At 38.7% G+C, this 20,917-nt stretch overlaps 1 protein-coding gene across 14 annotated transcripts in view; it reads right to left on the reverse strand.

Moving 5' to 3' along the window:
- The window catches only part of ablim2 (actin binding LIM protein family, member 2), a 95,445-nt gene that overhangs the window by 67,130 nt on the left and 7,398 nt on the right, over nucleotides 1–20,917 (reverse strand). For 6 of the 14 annotated variants that reach the window (XM_026157993.1, XM_026157963.1, XM_026158012.1 and 3 more), the window contains exon 1: nucleotides 5,968–6,194. The exons of 1 other annotated variant lie outside the window; for it this stretch is intronic. In XM_026157993.1, coding sequence (XP_026013778.1) covers nucleotides 5,968–5,983 — 16 coding nt within the window. In that variant the 5' untranslated portion in view covers nucleotides 5,984–6,194. Of the gene's footprint in view, nucleotides 1–5,967; nucleotides 6,195–20,917 lie in introns of those variants that run through there. 7 more of the 14 variants (XM_026157954.1, XM_026158039.1, XM_026158022.1 and 4 more) reach the window with 4 other exon arrangements.

The following is a 20,917-nucleotide window of genomic DNA, read 5'->3' on the forward strand; positions in this document are numbered from 1 at the left end:
CTTGTGTGAACCATCTGCAGAGGCAGCAGGGGTGGGCAGGAGATCATTATGTTCACAGAACCACAGCAGTAGTACTTTGAGGTTGCTGAGCTGCTGACCTTGGGGACTTTTCATTTTCTTCTTCACACATTTGAAAATCTTTGTAAAATCTTTGTAAAAAGCATGAAAGGATCAATGAAAATTCTTTCAACTATTACTGTCACGGTCCTGGGTCATTTTGACCCAGCATTTTCAGTTCTTATATTCCTTTGTATTATGGTTTGTATTCTGATCCTTTTGTCATGCTTTGTTTATTAGTATTATTCTATGTTTCAGTTATTCTTTGTGAGCGATTAGTTCTTAGGTTGTGTCTCTCGTTCAGTATAAGTTCAGTTCAGTGTCAAGTCTGTGTCTGTTTCTTGTTTCCCGTTTTATTGTGAAAGGTTGTGCCTCATCTCAGCGGGTCTAGCTTTGCTCCCCATGTCTCGTTAGCCCAAACCCTCCCAGCTGTGTCTCCCTCCTGTTTTCCATTCCCTGATTACTCCCTGTGTATATAAGCCCTGTGTTTTCCTGGGTTCCCTGTCGCATCGTACCCTCAACTAGCTGTGTTTCGTCTCCTGCTCCTGCGTTTCGTCTCCTGCTCCAGTTTAGTATTTCTTTTCCAGTGTTTCAGTCCTCAGTTCCTCTGTTCAGACTTTTGTTTGTCTTTTGGTGAGTTTAGTTAGTACGAGGTTTTTCAATTTTCAGCAATAAAGCTGCGCTTTAAGTTTCACTTCAGTGTCTGAGTTCTGCATTTTGGGTCCACCACTCCTGCTTGCCTGCCTGCCACACAGCCATGACAATTACTTTAAATTGTTAGAACATGCTAAAATGTACTTAGGATGCTGCAACGCATCTTCTAGAAAATCTACGTAGCTACCCAGGTGTTCACAGATTGACAGTGTTTTTTTAGGTGGAATATCACGGTGTCAATAAACTACATTTCTTTAATGAATGTGGAACATTTCTGAAGTAATACAAAATCAACTTTGCATGAAAACAGAGGTTTAAGAACACTAGTGATTGTTACCAGATTATTTCTTTTAGTATTTGAATAAAACATTGACTATGTCAGAATAGTCTCTGCACCAGAGGTCTAAGTGTCAAATTTCTGACCAAAGTGGTAAGTGCTCAGAAAATCCAGAATAGCCCGGAATGTTTAGGAAACCTATTAAACTAAATTCTGGAATTCAAATACTTTTATTGGGTGTATTCACATCCTCTTAAAGTTACATGCCTAAATAATATGATCAACAACATGTGAGATTTTCTACGGGCTGCTGACACCTTGCTTTACTTTGAAATTGCCATTACTTCATTGCTAAAGAGTTTCCTGTCCTTCACCCTAACAGAACACTCCCTCCATTATCTCACCCTTGTTAGAAGCCAAGAAAAAGACGCAAGGCAAGCGTCATTGGCAAAGTTCACTGAATACAACCCCAGTGGTAAAAAGAGGAACATGCAGTTTTTTTGAATTTAGTCAGACATTATGATTTAGGATTTTCCCTGCTTTAAGCCGTCACATCCACCTTTGCAATGGTGCCTGCAACCTGACCCATGCGGCAGTGGATCTCTGACCATGAGGTCAAACACTACAAAAAGCAGACCTTCAACCTCTCTGGCAGATGACACCAGAATACTTTTGCTGGCTTAGTTAAGGCAAACAGAAAAGTACAAGTGCTGACTACCAGTTTTCATAATGCTATGTATTATTCAAGTAACCAGAATAACCACCAGGACATTATTTAAGCAGTCATAAACCACCATAATGGCACAAAGCAGAGCAAGAATAGGCAACTACTATGCCTTCGTCTGAATGTGGCCTTTGTGTGAGAGCATATGATTCTTTGCCCTTCCTGTGACAGCTGGCTTATTCCACGTGGATGACACAACCCACCGATATGATCCCATGTGTTACTGCAGGAGGCTGCACTGTAATATGTCCATGAATTTGCCTCATTATAAAACAGTGCAAGGTAACGAGCACACTGTGTGTAAACTATATGTAAGCTTTATAGCGTACCTCCAGCTTGTCCAAAGGTTCCATCTCCCATTTCATGACTTTGACCTTAAACAGCTGAGGTCAGTTTTCTTGCCCTCACATGTCTTCAGTATGAACCTGAAGGCTATTGAAGTTGAATAAAAAAGTTCTTAAAGAGGAATATCTCACAGAGTCAGTGAATAATCTACTGCCTCTTTTTTGATGGTATTTTATTATATTTTTAGAAAATTTTAGAAAATATGTCATTATTGATAACAGAAGGGATCCTTGATTGGCAGACAACCTGCTGGTCTTCTAATCCAGAGACACTGTCTTCGATTCCCATTCAATTCTGTAGAGGCAATCAAGACAGTGCGTCAACATCCAGAGCCTTGAGGAACTCGAGAATCTCATCCATCCTAATGGTCCAGCCACTGGAGAGCTTTTTGATCACTTCAGCAGTCACTAAACTGCTCAGCACATCACCATATAGGTGTACACAGTATACTCATATGTTAACTCTGGAAGGAAACTCTGGACAGGATGAAAGACTTAGGATAAAGGAAGGATAAATTATGGTCACAGCTTGAAGATGTGTTTGAGAAGGGAGCAGTAGTTGGGCTCAAACCTGTTATCACAATCCACAGGACAACTCTACGTTGAACTGCACGAATGTAAACATAGTCACTGAGTGTGCACACTGATCTCAATCACACATGATTCGCCTGTTACTATACAATTTCATTGTAACGGAATTTAAAAGCACTAATTGCCATAGTTGACCATGTGTTGAGTGAAACAACAATTTAAAACCAATACTTAATATTTCTTTGATAACACTGACCAGACGGGGTCTATTGAGAATGAAAGAACATAAAGTACACCGACTCTATCGTTTTATTAACACCCCCTTGCAGAAGGTGCCAAACAGGACAGGATTTTTTTTTTTAAAGAACATTGAGTAAAATCAAAAACCTTCTAGAACCAATCAAGAAACAGTCTGACAACTCAGCAGCCATTATGGATCGAATCTGAAAAGCTACTTTTAGACCACCATTCAAAGGAGAGAGCTATAACTTTAATTTCAAGGGTCACTGAGACACACAAACTGTATGTTTAAAGTGAAGTGAGACTGATCACTGTTTTAGTCTGTGCTTTTATGGCACACTTACTTAAACATAGAAGACTAATTTTTAGCTAAAGAATCAGATCTTTTCTCGGGGACTTGGTGGAGACCAAATCCAAACTAAAAGTAGATTTAAGCAATTTTTTTTTCAAGTAGAAAAAAAACATACAGAGTGAATGCTAATACTGTTTCCTAAGTACTAGGAAACAGTAATAGTGCTACAAGTAATACTACTGATCAGTATTTAGTTGGCATCAACAGACCGAATAAAAGAAAAAACACTGACTTTTAATAAGAAATGCAGATTTATATTTTTACCAATGACTTAAACTTTGCACTTATGTTTATCTAAGGCCCATGTGATAGAGCTCCATTGTTGGAGTGAGTCACATCCCACATACACCATACTAGCTGACTACATTTATATTTATACACAGCTGAAAACAGTCTTCAATAAATGTGCTATTTTCCACTTGTTATATAAAAGTAGTAAGCCTTTTTAAAAAATGCACATTTTGACACATTTAACAGATTTATATTTTCAACAGGAACCAGTGAGGTTTAGAGTGATTTGCACATACTGGTTACTAACATGTGAGGCGCTAGGGTCAGGGCAGATTGTGACAGAACAGAAAAGAATAACACCAGCTTTATTTGACCTTTGTAATTTCTGGTTTTATTTCTTATTATGAAATGTCATAGTAGTGCTAGTAAAGCGACCAGCACACAGATGGTTTGTTTACTGGCAAGTCTGGAATAGTGACAGGCGTCGTTGTGACTGCTGAGAGCAAGCCAACCATTACATCACACATCCAGGATACACTGTCCTTGGTGGGGACTGAGACACAGCCTAGAGTGGAGTGTATGTCTGTTCCTACTGACTCAGTGTTTACCTCTCATATCTGTAGTGCATTCTTGTGTACATGTCTTCTACATATATGCATCAATGTAGAAATGGAAGTGTATGTGTGTTCACATTGTGATGGCAATGCAGCTCTATACAAAAAAGTAGTGCCTCTGTGTTAACAAAGCAACACGCTTTAGCTGAATTTGGAAAAGAAGGCAGTGGAGAGCAGGAGACATTTACAGGGTGTTTATGAGGAATGGCAGTAAGGCTTCTCTTTACAGCCAATTGGGTGGAGGTCAGTAATGAAAACTATATTTACTCCAGTACTTAAGCTTTGTTGTACTGAGATACTGTAGTAGTATTTTATGTTTTTGCATCATATTTTAACTTCATGACATTTATGTGATAGGTATAGCTACAAGTCAGTCAAAATTAATCAAAAACACGAACAAACAAAATATTCTAGTCATGTCATATTACCTTACATAATAACATACAGTATCAGGTTTAAATTGGCTTAAACTCAACAAGCCAGTTACAGGGAGCCAAAATCTTGATGCTGTTTCAGAGCTGGCCACGCTTATAACGAGTTCTGTTTTTGTTTTTTTGTAAATAAAACTTCTCAAAATGTGACATGTTTCCGATGCTTGTTATTAAAAGATAAATATGCAGCACTTATTACTTGAATTTAACCAATTTTATATAAAATCCTGGAGCTCCCATCTCAATATCCATAATGATATCTTCAAGTTTGTCTGATATATTAGGTTGTAGTAAAATCAGCTGAATTGCTCTGTTTTACCTGCGTCTGAAATAGCCACTTGGCTCACTATTCTCATTCTTTTGATTTAGATCCATTTAACCAGTGACTGTGTAATGTTTATGTTTTTTGATAACAGCAGATAAAACTGTAAATGTGATATAGCTAAGGTCATGGTACACTTCCTCACCATGGGCAGGTGAGGAAGTGTACATGTCTTTTTACCCTGTAGGTACTAGCTTTTCTTAAGAGATACTAGCGGCATCTTTTTTGGTGAAAAAACCTTTAACGCTGCAAAAATGGGCATTGACTCAGCTTTGAGCTAACTGAGGTGCACACGAATGAGAGTGAAGCTGTCACTTGCATGTATGTATGCATGCTATACATTTAAAATGACCAAGAAAAGGCACACAATGTAAGCTCACTTTCTTTCATTGAACTCAACAATGAATAAGAAGCTTCTTTAGCTCCTTTTTCTTTACTGCTAAATTTTAAACTTTATATATTCAAATCTACTATTAATATAAACATGTGTAATTTATCATACTACTTGCAGATAAGCTTGTTTTGAACTCTCACTGCAAACTATAAGTCATCATAGAGACATGGGAATATTAGTAGATGATTTACACAATAAAACATAAAACAACACAAAAGATGACAACTCTATAATTTGGTATAATACCAAAAACACTGTAAATACGTATTGGAATTATTATAGGGATTTCTTCTTAGCAACCTGCCCTCAGACCTTTGTAAGCAGCCCAAATGGCTAATGTCCCAGAGCTTGAGATGCGGGAAATGGACCAAAACAACAGTGTTGTTGCCAGGGATGTTGCAGGCAGGCTGCATATCAACCTGCAGTATAAGCATTCAGCTTGCTGCCACAGGCTTGTTGTCGTTCACATTCACATTCAAAGAGAAAGTGCCCTAAGCTCCAGACCAGGATTGCATAACACGAGGGCGGCTTGGTTGTATTCAAAGTTCATTTTAATAGAAGCACATATATTCCTACACAAACACCCTGTATCGAGAACTAACTTAAAAATTATGTTCTAATGTCTGAGTTGCTGTTATTAAAGTAAAAAAACCCCGATAGTATTTAGTATGTGAGTGATGAGTCCGCATTCCAGTGGTTGTAAAAGGTAAGTGATTATTAAATACAATCAATTCTTGTACCGGCAGGTGAACGCATCACAAACGGCTCATTTAAGGATATTAAAGGTCATTATTACCTTTCTCCTCTGGCATTGTCCTCCAGCTGTCAGCCCAAATGCGATATACTGTTACGTCCTTTGCTGATAATAATTACAGACAAAATCCCAGAAATCTGTTCAGAGTACACTGACAGTGTTGCAACACATCCTCTGAACACGCTGCAGCTCTGGTGAAATTACAGATGGAAGCACAGAGTGAGCGTGCTGCCCGTCACTATCTGTGGAATGAGCAGTAGGTCATATGACTCTCTCTCTCTCCCTCTCTTTCTCACCTCTCTGAGGTATTGCAGCTATCTGTTATAAATAGATGTGGAGGTTTAAGAGAATGACACCTCTGAATGGTAATCTGTCACTGGGTGTGTCCCAGTCTTTCCAGTACACACCAAAATAACTTCTCACAGCTCAGTGATAAGCTAACTGGTTTTCAGTCTGTTCGGTGGTAAAAGATGACGTTTAACAAAACAGTATTTATTATTATATCATTATATTGTTCCCCACATATTTTTAGGTTGGTGATGCAAAGGTTCAGAATATTTTCTATAACTGCTCCTGCAGATTAAACTAACACTTACTTAGTTGTTGTTAGTTATATTTGGAAACTGTCTTTAACTCCCCCAGTTAATCTGACCTGGTATCTAAACAATATCCAAATAAGGTTTTATTGCTGTCGATTCAAACCTGCTTTATAGACAGACACATAGGGACAGATCTAATGTACTGTACAGAGAGATAAATGGATAAATAATGTAAACATAGCATTTAGCTAGCAATATTGCTAATTAAGGACAACTTAGATGAAATGTATTTAGTTGGTGATCTGCAACTTTTACCTGCCTGACTTGCATAAACACTTTTTAATGACTGACGACGTGTAGCGTGACTTAACTCTCTGAATGATGCTTCATGACTCCATAAACAATACTTACTGCCAAAGCAAAATAGTTGCGTGATATAACTGAACAATGTATGCACAGTGTAAAGAAACAATGAGGTCATTCTTTATTCAGCAGGTGTAGGGTCACCTTAGGGTAATGGTAAGGATTTTGGATCCTCTCCATGTTTTGGGCCTCCATAAAACAATGGCCACTTCCTCAGTGGTTAAGTAATTACTCATTAGGTACTAAGCCAGGCGTTTATAATACAACTGAACCACCAGACGATTTGAGAGGAATATTCTGCCATTATCATAATAACTTTTACTCTGGATGGAATTACCTGGGCCTCCGGTAACACTGTGAGGAATCTTGGAGTTGTTTTTTATCAGGACGTGTACACTACGTGTACACATATAGGGTTTTGAATAATCAGGTCCTATCTTATCTTAAAAACCTCATATTACTGCATCACTCCATTAAAGCACTACACTCACGCCCAACTAGTCGCGGACGCCGCTCCCTGAGTGTAGTTCTGTTGGAGATTTCGTTCTGTTGAAAGGGAGTTTTTCCTTCCCACTGTAACCAAAGTGCCTGCTCATAGGTGGTCATATGATTGTTGGGTTTTTCTCTGTTTTATTTGTATTATTATAGGGTTTTTACCTTACAATATAAAGCACATTGAGACAGTTGCTGTTGTGATTTAGTGTTACATAAATAAAACTGAAATTTAATAATACATTTTCTTAAGTTAACATTTCTTAAGAGTTTAATGAATGTTTGGCAAAACATCTCAACATCTTGCATCTGAGTTCTTAATTTGCAATAGTGACAGGCATTTTTAAAGGTTTGAGTTTTCTCTGGCGATCTCCTAGACTTTACATATTTGCAACATCGAAAAGTCAGGATAAAATGTTCTGAGTGAAATGCTGTGACAGTTAGCAACATTAATGGTTCTCCTATAATGAATCAGTGTGACTTTTTTTGGCATTGGACCGAGTTTATGATTGCAACCTGCTAATCAAGCTAACTGGCATTAGCTGATAACTTAAAGTTATCGCTTTTATCCTAAATACTGGCTTCAAGTAACCAACATGGTAACACCAAAAACTAATGTTAAAGCTTCAAAATTAGGAGTCCAACAGCACAATGGGTGATGTCACAGTGGAACAATGAAATTGTACAATTTGTGCCTATGAAGGTACTGTATTCATGAACAGTGCACAAATTAAATGAAATAAAAATGTTAGTTCAGTTCACCAGAAGAACTCTCATTATTACCTCTGCTTTTACAGCTACAACAGCACCGTAGAGTTTTAGCACAGCATGCATTCAAATCCTTGACATGACAGGTGAATGCCTGTCAAACAGGACCAGCTTGAGCCCATAGAGGAGGTTATTAAAAAAAGTACCAAAAATAAAAGACCGGATGTACCAGAGGACTGCGTAACAACTGAGCTGACTGTCAGTGAGCAGAGGCATATGCCAGAAATACTGAGCATTTAGTGTGGCCTCATTTCTTCTCTTAACATTGGCTTTATTGTTTCTCACATATCTTTTAAAGGTGCCTTCTTTCTTTCCCTGACTTTTGAAGCTGTGATGGGTCATCACTGGAGCTCAGTAAATGGTAGAAAGCTTCAGGGCAACAGTGTGTATGGTGGACTGTGCCATGTGACTCAGCAGCAGGCACTGTGTGTCTGTGTTTATGCGAGAAAATACACAACATCTGCATTGCAAATTATCCAGTACTGCCTCTGCCAAGTGGCATCTACAACAAATTCAAAGGGAGACCAAGACAGAAAGTGGTGCTGCATCCAAATGAGCTGAAAATAATACCAGCCACAACACAATATACACACACATAATGACATGTATAAGGATCAGAATTCCAGATAAGATAATAAAAATGCAACTTCACAGTTTTGTCATAGGACTTTATGCAGAAAAAAGATACTGAAAGAAAAAGAATCATTCTGATCTTTACCCATCTAACAGGGAACACCAGCAATCTGGGTTTAACTTTAACCTCCTAAGACCCGAGCTCTTCCATGGCATGCATTTTTAATTTCTCTTTGATATTTGGGCTGATTGGGACCCGGTGAATGTAAAAACAAAGAATTACCAGTTTTGTTTTGGTTTTTTTACCTGATTTTTGTTTCTAAGAAAAATGAGAGCCACATATAAGGATATTTATTTTAAATTTCGATAGAACAGTAGCAGTATAATGTCCTCGTAAGCGCCCCTGTAGAGCACAATTGAGTATTTTGGTCTAAATAACCCAAAACGTGATGTCCACATATGTGGGCGCCAGGTCCTAGGAGGTTAAAATAAAAACAAAAAAAAATTCAGCAATCTTCACTGTTAAAGTGGTGCTGATATAAATCCTTAAAAAGCAACTGCACCAACAAGAGAACAAACAAAGCAACAAAATAAAGAAGAAAGAAGAAAGAAAAAACAGCTCAGCTTGTGGAGTCTTTTGTAGCTTTGGCAGAATAAAGCACTGAAAGGCAAGAAGGCAGATATCTGCATAGACTTACATTTATATAAAACATCTTAGGTACAGAGAAATTCTTTATCCCTTCTTTCCTAAGTGGAGAGTTATTGCCGGGATTGGCTATAAGGATACTTTGGGTGAATTACTATTTAGATATAGTATCTCAACATTTTTATTTGCTTCATTTATTTATTTATTTGCTTCAGGTGTTCTAACTAACTCACTGACTGCATTTGGCCCAAAACATCCTGTGCAAGTACACAAATCCTTCAAGCTATGAAAGATGCATTTCATAAACTTTTACATTCTGCAGTGGGTTCAATGAAAATCTTCACATAACAGAAGTTATAACAGCAAGAGAAATCCATTTCTTTGGATTTGCTTAAGCTCAACTCTTTCTGCTAACCAACTGCACTGAAGTCTATCTTTGGCTTCTTAATGACTAATTACTTGCCTCAGGACTGCTAATGAGAACGCACTGAGTATGATCAATAAAGCTGGACATTCTTTTGGGGCCTTTGAATCCAGTTTATCATACCCGGGGTAGAGCAGGGTGATATAACCAAAAATATTTGTCACGATATACATTTGAAAATTTGCGATAACAATATAACTGACGATATAATTGACACTAGACAAAATACTTTACAACTCCACAACTTTATTAGTGCAAAAAAACCCCCATCAATGTATTTTCACTTAAACAAGCAGCTGTTTTTAAGTGCATTAAAGTTATATAAAAATGAACAGTGCAAATGCAAATTCCTTGCTGACAGTTTAACCAAAGGCATTTCCAGTGGAAATTGGCCGACATATCCTCAGCATAACCACGTATAATATCCACAAAACCTAAATACAATACGGTAATATTATGTTGAAGCACAGTACGTATCACTCCACGAGGCTCCTGCCTACGGTAGCCGTAATGCTCCGACAATCCATCAAGGAGTGGGTTTGTAGCTTAGCAAAGTCGTACTGAAACATTTGACAGATTTTCGAGCGCCGTGAACATAAAATCATTTCGAGGTCAGTAAACACAACCAGAAGTCATACATAAGGCACACGGGATTATAGGGGCACTGTCGATTTTCAGAAAAATCAAAGGATTGATTTTAAGTGTGCCGTATTTTCCAAAAAACACGGTAATAACGACGGCCCGCTAGCATGTGCTACCAAAAATAGTGCTTTGTTGTGTATCTGACGGACGAAAGCTAACCCAGTTCCACACCACTGAAGTTGCAGCATTTTTACAAACCAATCCTGGTTCATCTGTTTCATTCAACGATCCACTTTCACCCTTCTCATTCTCCATTGCCGCCATGCTTTTTCCGCCATGTGCGTATGAAAGCAAAGGCACTACGCATGTGCGTTTTACCCATATTTTATCGCGATACTTCATTTTCTTATCGTTGCCCAACATTATACCAGTATTAACGTGAACGGTATGATATGGCCCAGCCCTAACCTGGGGTATCTGATATCTGTTATCGCCTACCTACCCTATCCTGATTGCAATCAGCAATCAGGATAAGCAGTCACACAAAGCTTTTTATCATTTCACTAAAATAGCCGAGGGTTTCCCCTGCAGGCTTACATGAATATGATCAATCACAATTATGGATAGGATTGCTGGAAGCAGAGTCGCTAATTTTACAAAGAAAGATAAAACCATATTAGAAAAATGGCAAGCAGTAAAACACAGAATACAGGTTTGAAAGCAATACAGCTGCTATAGACAAAGGAGCAGTGTCAGTGTGTGTGAGGGGAAAAGTACTATAGAGTAGTTTAGTATTAAAACCGCTGGTTGAACTTGTTTGTGCACTACAGCCCCATTGCTTGGTAAGAGTGAAAAAGACATTGACCTAGGACCTCACCATGAAACTTCGAGGGTTCAAAGTTCAGTTGGTTGACTTCACTGGGATATATGCATTTTTATGCCACTCACAGTCTGTGTATATAATAATATTAATAATGTAATAATGTAATAATGTATACTTTTTGGATCCCCGTGGGGAAATTCATCTCTGCATTTAACCCATTTACTCAGTGAAGCAGTGAATATATAAAGTTGCTACAAACAAGTTACTAAAATGTAGTAATACACAAGACCCACTCTTTGACAGCAGGTACGCAGATAAGATATGGGAAGAACTGAGACCTTGACCTTGACTTTAACTTTCTGCATTTTCCTAGATTTGTAACCAATTATATCACATATGAACAAGTATTTAATACTCTATGCTGCAGTTCTGTAACTCTCATAGGAAAGGTTAATACCTGACTAGCTCACAGCACTAAAGTGAACTGTGCTATCATAAAGAGCTTCACATCAAAGGTTTAGATGACTATAAAACTGGGGGTACTGGAGGGGCAGATAAAGGATAATGCCACAAGAAAGCCCATTGAGGGATCATAGAACCTCCTTCTTTCTGTCTGCAAATATGTGTGTAAGCACCCGTGTGTGTGTGTGCCTCTGCAATGCACCATCTCCCATTTATAAAGAAGAGTTAAACCGCACTAAGCAAAAAGTAGTTCCCCTTTAGAAACCCAAAACATGTCCTTCCCTCCAAGATGCAAGACATTAAGACAAATGTGTGGTCAGTTTGTGGGGACAAGATGAAAGGAGAAAAAACAAACAAACACAAGAAATATGGCATACTACAAGGATGATCTTGACTTCAGCAATAGTCAAAGCTCTGCAGCTGTTTTAAATTGTTTTAATGTGTAACATCTCGAGGAAGTGTCAAGTTTCACTAGACAGGGGCTTAACAGGAAACGTCGGGGAAAACAGCTGAAAATGTTCTGAGTGCGTTGTAGGGCTGGGCCATATCATACTGTTCACGGTAATACCGGTATAATGTTGGGCAACGATAAGAAAATGAAGTATCGCGATAGAATATGTGTAAAACGTGCATGCACATGGCCTTTGTTTTCATATGCACATGGCGGAAAAAGCATGGCGGCGACGCAGAATGAGAAGGGCGAAAGCGGATCGTTGAATGAAACGGATGAACCAGAATTGGTTTGTAAAAATGCTGCAACTTCAGTGGTGTGGAACTGGGTTAGCTTTCATCCATCAGATACACAACAAAGCACTATTTTTGGTAGCACATGCTAGCGGGCCGTCGTTATTACTTAAACACAATCCTTTGATTTTTCTGAAAATCGACAGTGCCCCTTATAATCCCGTGTGCCTTATGTATGAATTCTGGTTGTGTTTACTGACCTCGAAACGATTTTATGTACACGGCGCTCGAAAATCTGTCAAATGTTTCAGTACAACTTTGCTAAGCTACAAACCCACTCCTTGATGGATTGTCGGAGCATTACGGGTACCGTAGGCAGGAGCCTTGCTGAGTGATACGTACTGTGCTTCAACATAATATTACCGTATTGTGTGTGTATAACCTCTTTTTAGGTTTTGTGGATATTATACATGGTTATGCTGAGGATATGTCGGCCAATTTCCACTGGAAATGCCTTCTGGTTAAACTGTCAGCAAGGAATTTGCATTTGCACTGTTAAATTTTATATAACTTTAATGCGCATAAAAAAACAGCTGCTTGTTTAAGTGAAAATACATTATTAGTGCAAAAAACCCCATCAAAGTTGTGGAGTTGTAAAGTATTTTGTCTAGTGTCAATTATATCGTCAGTTATATCGTTATCGCAAATTTTCAAATGTATATCGTGACAAATATTTTTGGTCATCTCTAGTGCGTTGTCGTTTTAGCGTGACACATGATGAACAAACTTAAATGATAAGTTTTCAAATTTTATAAACGATTGAAGGTTTAAGTTTTAACATGTTGCTATGGACCTCCCTCTGTCCAGTCCAGCTAAAGAAATGGTGTCACTCCCTAGTGGGCAAAGTTTTTATTTCAATGTCTTGTAAGACACAAAAACTTTAGTACGACAAACTGAAAATGTGCATGCCGATGTACAAATACTCTGCAAACCCAATTGAAAATCCTGGTGAATACAAAACTGGCATTTAAAGTTCATGAATCCAAATTCCAGTGCAGATAGTTAGAAATCTGTGGGCTTCAAACCCAAGCCAAAATCCCTAATCAGGATCAGGGGTTTTCACAGACTGTAATAATCCATAGTTAGCGTTTAGTGCCTGTTAAGATTTCCCATTGAATTTTAGTTTTAAATCAAGCCTTCCTGGATACAGCATACAAGGTAACACAATATTTATTATTTTGTGTATCTGTATATTGGAATTTAGAGACCTATAGTCTGTATCTGTTAAAGTGGATGAATGGGCAGAAATTTAGCGATACCATTTAGCATCTTAATTTCCAAGGTCACAATTTCTCTAATCTGGGTTGCAGGGTTGTTCAGCACTCTCTTTGTGAGCCTGTAGATAGATTTGTGTTCAACTGACACGCCGAGTCAACAGTATATCAGTGATATTTAGTTCTGCAACCGAAATGTAATAAACAGTGCAGGAGACAATATAAACTGAAACCTCCACTGATGGAAAGCTGCTGTTTGTAGTGTACACTTGTGTGTCTTAGTGCATCTAAACATGTGGAAACACCCATCAGATTATATATCCGGACAGATGAAGGCCAGAGGAGGATCTAAAACCAGCTCACTACAGCAAATGTTTCTTGACCTCTTTTTCTTCCCTGCTTTAATAACCACACAAGAGCTGCTACTGGCACTAACATAGAGGAGGCAAACCCTGTTTAAGGGCAATAAAGCCATGTTATACTTATCAATTTGCTGTATCAAGGTTCTCCTTTTTAAAATAAATATTCTTTCCGTTTACTAAGTGCGGTCATTCTAACTGCTTTTTTTCTTTTCCTTTTTTGTTAGCATGAAGTTACAATGATAGTCAACACTATTTGTTTAAGGCTTTTAATCTTAAATGTCTTCATATACTTTTTGACTTTTCTTAAATGATAGAACAAACACAAGATATGCTTTGGGATCAGAGCTGTGACATGATTGATTGTGGCAATGGGTCACACTTTCAATTCATTACACAGGGATGCTTGACTTCACTTTGAAATGAAGCAGGTATGAATTATTTTTCAACATGGAGGGTTAATGTTGTGAGGAGCAGCTAAACCCAACCAAGTAGTTGGTAAGAGGCCAATTTAAAGCAAAATAACAAAGTAAGAGAAACTGAACCAATTCAAGATATAGATGATTCCCTAAGACTGATCTTAACCAAGCAAAGTCCAACCTTTGCATTTACCATTGCAATACGACAGTGAAAATGTGTAAAGGTAACAAGTGAAATGTGCACAAAGGTGCACATTATAAATACAAAGTCAAATTGCAGATATATTAAAATACCCTCTCTCTGGATATTGAGATTGAACCAGACTCTGTATTAGGGTTAAAATATATAAAAGACCTTGATTATGATCTTACTTAACATCTTGTATTTATTGGGCTGCATTTCAGAAATGTATAAACACTCAGTTTAATTTACTGTATGTAAGTACTCTGTGCCTGTATAAGTTTAAGTTTAATAAAGAGTTTAATGAAGAAAACACTCAAATAGAAGAATGTTGTGAATATACACTGACGAGTGTATAAATTACATCTTCAAACAAACTGAAAGAATTCTCATAAATGTAATTAATTAATTAGAAATACATATCAGCAGGTATGTATTAGTGGAAGCAGCCATGTTGCCGTACCATCTTAAATACAGTGGCTAAGATGGACCAACATGACAAGATGCTAACGCTAATAGTGTTTTATGTAAATGGCGACTATATATGCAGCACGCCTTATGAGTTACATTTAAATTAAATGTTACATTAAATTAAATGTATGACAGATTTTTTTAGGTAACTCTGGGGTAAAAAATATCAAATACCACAAAATCTTTAACTGACAAATGTCTGTCTTTTATTACTAATTTATTTACTAAGTAATGATATTATTCAAATATGTTAAAATATATTGTAAACAATATGTAATATGTAATAATTTATAAGTGCAATATATACAAACAACTGTAGAAACAGACTGCCTGGGTACAGCTGTTGTGAGGAAATGGAAAGCAGCTTGCCATGAGCCTTATGAAGTACAGTCTAAATTTAACGTTTTTGATCACTCTTGGCTGACTAAAACACGTTATGTCTGTTCTCAGTCATCAAGGTCATCGTAGTCTAAGGAGCTTGGAAAGAAACGCGTCCGGTCTTCTTTCAGTTGTTTGAAGACACAACTTAAAGAAGTCCAGATGCTTTTCTTTCCAAGCTCCTTAGATCTGACTAAAACACGTTTGTCCTAGAGCAGCCACCATAGCTGGGATTATGCATTTTAATTGGGAGGCATAAAAACCTATTTTCTTACACCTTTTCTTCTTTTCTAACAAATAGAATAAGAAATAAAATAGAACAATAGCCCTTTATTGTCCTTGCACATATACAATGAAATTACGGATGCTCCACGCCAACTGTGCAGGAGTAAAATATAATTAGTTAGACAGTTAGATAGTCAGGAGGACTATTTACTGCACCCTAATACAAAGAAACCAGTTGACTGCAATCTACCGAGATCTAACTGTGAGATTTTACACACTGTACCTTTCAAGCTTTATTTTAATTCATATCGTTGGTTAAAATAAATAATTTTGAATAGAAGGCATACATTTTTATTACCTTGGCTCTTTGTGTTTGTATATTTTTTTATTGTTAAAATATATGCATATTAATAGCATAAACATCCTCCAGTTTAAGGCCACCCCATGTAGGGCTGCCACGATTTGTCGACTAGTCACGATTACGTCGACTATCAAAATCGTCGACGACTGATTTAATAGTCGACGCGTCATTTGAAGCTTTGTAGATCACAAAAGACGCAGGAATAAGTGGCAGGATTTAAGAGTGTAATAACGGACTGAAACAGAAGATGGCAGCATTGCATGTACAAGGATGTCAGCTACCGTTAAGCCGCGAAGAAGAAGAAGAAGAAGCAGCTGTGTCCCAGAATTCATAGCGCGGCCCAGCGTAGTTTCCAACAATGGCAGCAGCTAGTTAGTTTTAATGTTACTCTTATTATTCTTTCTGGGTCACAAAATAAACGTTTAACATATTTTCAGGCGAGAATGTAGCTGTGTAAACCTCAAATATCTGCTCAGTTTATCAGGACACCACATATTTTCAAAAGCGCTCCGACGTTTTTGGAGACATCTGTTACCCACTGGCTCGTTAGCGAGCCGGGGGCTAGGCTCACTAGCGCCGTGAGAACACCGGACTCCCCGCAAATCGTTTTCAAACCCACCGCCGTCTTTCACTACTCAGGTTAAATATATATGAGTCACTTAGATAACTTAAAATGTTATTGTTTGGCTTTTTTTTTTAGTATTTTATTTGTTCCTGAGTAAATCAGTTTGTCTGAGATTAAAGTTATAGTTTTTACACAGCTGAATAAACGTCAAGCAGACAGCTGATTATCAGAAGTGTGAGATGCTGGAGAATTTACTCCAGTGTCCTGTTATATTTTAGATAGCAAGGAGTTCATTAAACTTCACCAAAACAATCTGCAAATTTCATTAAAATTTAATAAACTATCATCTTGTCTTTATTTTTAGTTAGCACAGACCTTAAACACTTAAAGCTGTAAGCTAATGATAGTTATATGAGCAGATGCTGCTGGTGCAATAAGCTGTAGTTTTACGTCCAATGGATGATGATCTGATTAGTCGACTAATCGCAAAAATAATCGGTGACTAGTCGACTATCAAAATGATCGTTTGTGGCAGCCCTAACCCCATGCAATTAGGGGTGGGGTTATTTAGCATAGCAATATTTAGATCTTAAGTGAGTACATTGCTATCCAAGTGTGGTCCTCATGATCACACCCAGTAGAGCTCAGACAAAGACAAAGCACTGCACCCTAATGCTGATGTTCAGGATTAGTGATCCCCACAGAAGTGCAACTTGAAGAAAATCTCTTTCATCACAGTATTTTTCCTCCAGTCTACAGCAGAGAATTGCCAGCAGACAAAAAAATCACTAATCTAACCCATTTAAGGTCCTCCTTTGAAACTTCTTCAGAAAAGCATGACCCATAATGCGAGTCTGGTTAATTAGTTCAGTCAAGGTGGAGTCTGAGAGATACAAAGGAAATGGAAGAAGAGAGAAAGGGAAAGAAAAGAAAGGGGGAGAAAATAGAACATGTGAAATAAACAGACTGAAAAGGTAGGAAGTAGACAAGTCAAGAAGGACATGAAGGAGATAAGTGGTAAAAGGAGGATGGAGGAGACATGAGGAAATGACATCAAACAGACAAAAGAGGGCAAAAGGGTTAAAGGAGAAGAAGGGGCAGAGGAGCAAAGGAAGTAAAGAAACAAGAGAGAGGGTAAAGGAAAGGAAGGGAGAAGGGAAACAAGGATATAAAAACAGGAAGAGAGAGGGTGGAGTTAGTTTTTTGATGCTGCTGAAGAAACAGTTGGGACAGGAATAAAAACATTTTGTTTTTCTTCAGCTTGCGCACAAAGATACTGCAGACCCTGTTAAAGTATATTTTATATCCATTCACAGAAATGTGACCAACATTTGTCAGCCAGCAATCCAGCAATGATCAATCACAGCATAGCACAACACTACACACACACACAAAGGTGAAAGTGAATTGATCTTTGTCTTTCTCCCGACATAGCAGTAATCCAATCCAGGACTTTGGCATCTAGGTTAATACACACAAGTGCAACACACCCAAGTATGTGCCTGGACAGAGCACACACAAGGAAGCACACAATGTGCATTTGTTAGCTGTAAAAGCATCAGAATATTAGCAGGAATCTTCTGGCAATGTGACTGTATTGGATATTTGCTTGGTTGCATACAACGCTGGGTGCTGAATACGCAGTGCATATGTGAAAACACATTTTCTACAGTGCACTAAAAGTATTGAAAGTCACAGTTGTCTATAGTGCCCTAAATAATTCAGTGGTATGGACAATACCAAGTTCACTTAGTCACTAATGGGATAGTAAGTTAACACAACTTATTCTGAAGACAGTACAAATGCATCCTGTCTCTTAATTGTCTGCAAATTGTGGATTTTTTTTGGAGCATCCCACACTTGGCAGAGTAGTGTTTCATAATAGTAAAACTTGCAAGCTCCTCTGTTTGGGGTCAGCACGACATGGTTTGCTAAAAAAAGGCTTTCATTGATTTCCTTTAACCCATTGAAGAGATGTGGAGTAACCCACCAATGATGACAGTCGAGAGTTTTCCTACATTTTCTGCCACTTCCAAAGAAAATAGTAAAAGATTCTAGACTGTAGATTTGCTAAATGAATTTCAAAAAAATGTCTTGTATAGCAAGAAGGTCCTGAGTTCAATTTCATCATCAGGCCGGGGTTTTTCTGTGTGGAGTTTGCATGTTCTCCCCGTGTTTGCGTGGGTTCCCTCCGGGTACTCCGGCTTGCCCATAGGTGTGAATGTGAGCATGAATGGTTTCCATGTGTTAGCCCTGCGACAGACTGGCGACCTGTCCAGGGTGTACCCCGCCTCTTGCCCTATGACAGCTGGGATAGGTTCCAGCTCCTGCGACCCTGAAAAGGATAAGTGGAAGCAAACGGATGGATGGATGGATATCATACAAGGACCATACATCCACAATGGAGAACTGACACAGTGACTGTCACCACAAGATTATCCACTGCTGAGGTAAATCTAATCAAATCCACTGCAGATCTGCGATTTACAACTTTTTAACTTTTACAATTTGTTAGTTTAAAGTTGAACAAAAATAAAGTTTGCATCTTGTCACAAATGAGAGTAAAATGAAGAATCCTGACTATGTGGCTTGGCATGCTGTCTGCAGAGGTCATGCTGGCCTCCTAAGGGGGAAAAAGTCAGTCTTTTACTGATACTGTAAATCTTTGCAAGGGTGCTAGTTTCCTTTCAAATAAAAAGTCACTTTACGGTTGCAGTTGTATACAGCAGCTCTCTTCTACAGACTTCACAAGTGTTGTTTTGTTTCTCAATTCCAAGATAAACTGAGATTAATATTTTCATTTGTCTTTTCTCTCCAGGTACTCGGGCTTCCTTACACAGTCCAAAGACATGCAATTAGTGGGGTTGGGTTCATTAGTGATTCTAAATTGCCTATAAGTGTGATTGTGAGTGTGAATGGTTGTCTGTCTCTCTGTGTTAGTCTGCCATCAGACTGGTGACCTGCCAATGGTGTTCCTTCTCGCCCTATGGTAACTGGAATAGACTCCAGCATCTAATATAATACAATATAATACATTTCATAGAACAATTTTAAGTATTTATCCAAAGTAAAAAATCCCCTCCCTTAGAGATAGGGTGAGAAGTGAGCCAACTAGAAGGGGCTCAGAGTAGAGCCACTGCTCCTCCACATTGAAAGGAGCCAGAGATGGTTCGGGCATCTGACAAGGATGCCTCCTGGTCAACTCCTGGGTAGGGATGGGTCCGGTGCCATGATGGCACCGGTTCTGACATAAACGGTAGTAACCAGACCGAAAAGCAGCGCACATTTCGGTGCTTTATTTCGGTGCTTTTTTTTCCTGAGCTGTGATACACTTCTAGCCAATCATTTTACGTTTCCGAGGATAGTAGGCGGGTCCAGGTACGTACGTTCTTTTAGAGCAGAGCTACAGATTAAAAATGCCCAAGGCGAAGCGGTCAAAAGTCTGGCTGTACTTCACAGCAAAATATGCAAACTCAGCAGCCTGCAACAAGTGCTTTAAGCTGATACTGTCAAAGGAGGTAACACCTCAAATCCGATGAAACACCTGGCGACGCATAGCGGTTTTTTTAAAAGCCCAGAAATGCGCCGTATTTGATAGCTTGCTGCGAGACCTCACACCGAGCACATCTACTGTGCGTGGGTTGCCTGTTATCTGACCCGGAGTTAGCAATATCCCCCAAAACCCCCGAAGAGGAGAGTCCTGGCCCGTAGCCCTGCCAGTGTAGCAGAAATGATGACGGATGATGACGGCAGCAGCAGCCGTTCTTCTCTGTGTGAGTAGCTTAATGTTGTTCGTGTGTAATTTACGTTGAGTAGGCTAACCACGTTATTACATTAATGCATGTAAGGTGAACTAGCAAACATCATCATAGCTACATGCGGCTGTCTTCTTGTTTGATGGCAGATACTCCCTTCACCCTGGCCAAAAAGGCTAAAATGACCAAAGAAAAAGTGGAAAACAGTTAAACATGAGAGGTTTTGGACAAAGTTTGTGTTTTTTCCATTGTTTAAGCACTGCTTCCAGCCAAGAGTGATACCATTTATGCCCCATAGCTGCAGAAAAGGCTAACATTTTTATCTTTTTACAAAAAACCAGCTGAACATGAGAGGTTTTTGGACCAATTTTGTGTTCTCCATTCTTTAAGCACCGGTTTGAGCACCGGTTTGAGCACCGTTTGAGCACCGGCACCGTTTCAAAAGTACCGATTTGGCACCGGTATCGGATAAAACCTAAACGATACCCATCCCTACTCCTGGATGAGGTGTTCTGGGCCCCGGAGCAGATCCAGGACACGCTGGAGAGATTATATCTCTTGGTTGGCCTGGGAATGCCTTGGTGTCCACCCGGACAACTGGAAGAGGTGGCTGGGGAGAAAGACATCTGGGCTTCCCTGCTTAGGCTG

This window comes from Astatotilapia calliptera, chromosome 3 (assembly GCF_900246225.1).
Source record: "Astatotilapia calliptera chromosome 3, fAstCal1.2, whole genome shotgun sequence".
Classification (NCBI taxonomy): domain Eukaryota; kingdom Metazoa; phylum Chordata; class Actinopteri; order Cichliformes; family Cichlidae; genus Astatotilapia; species Astatotilapia calliptera.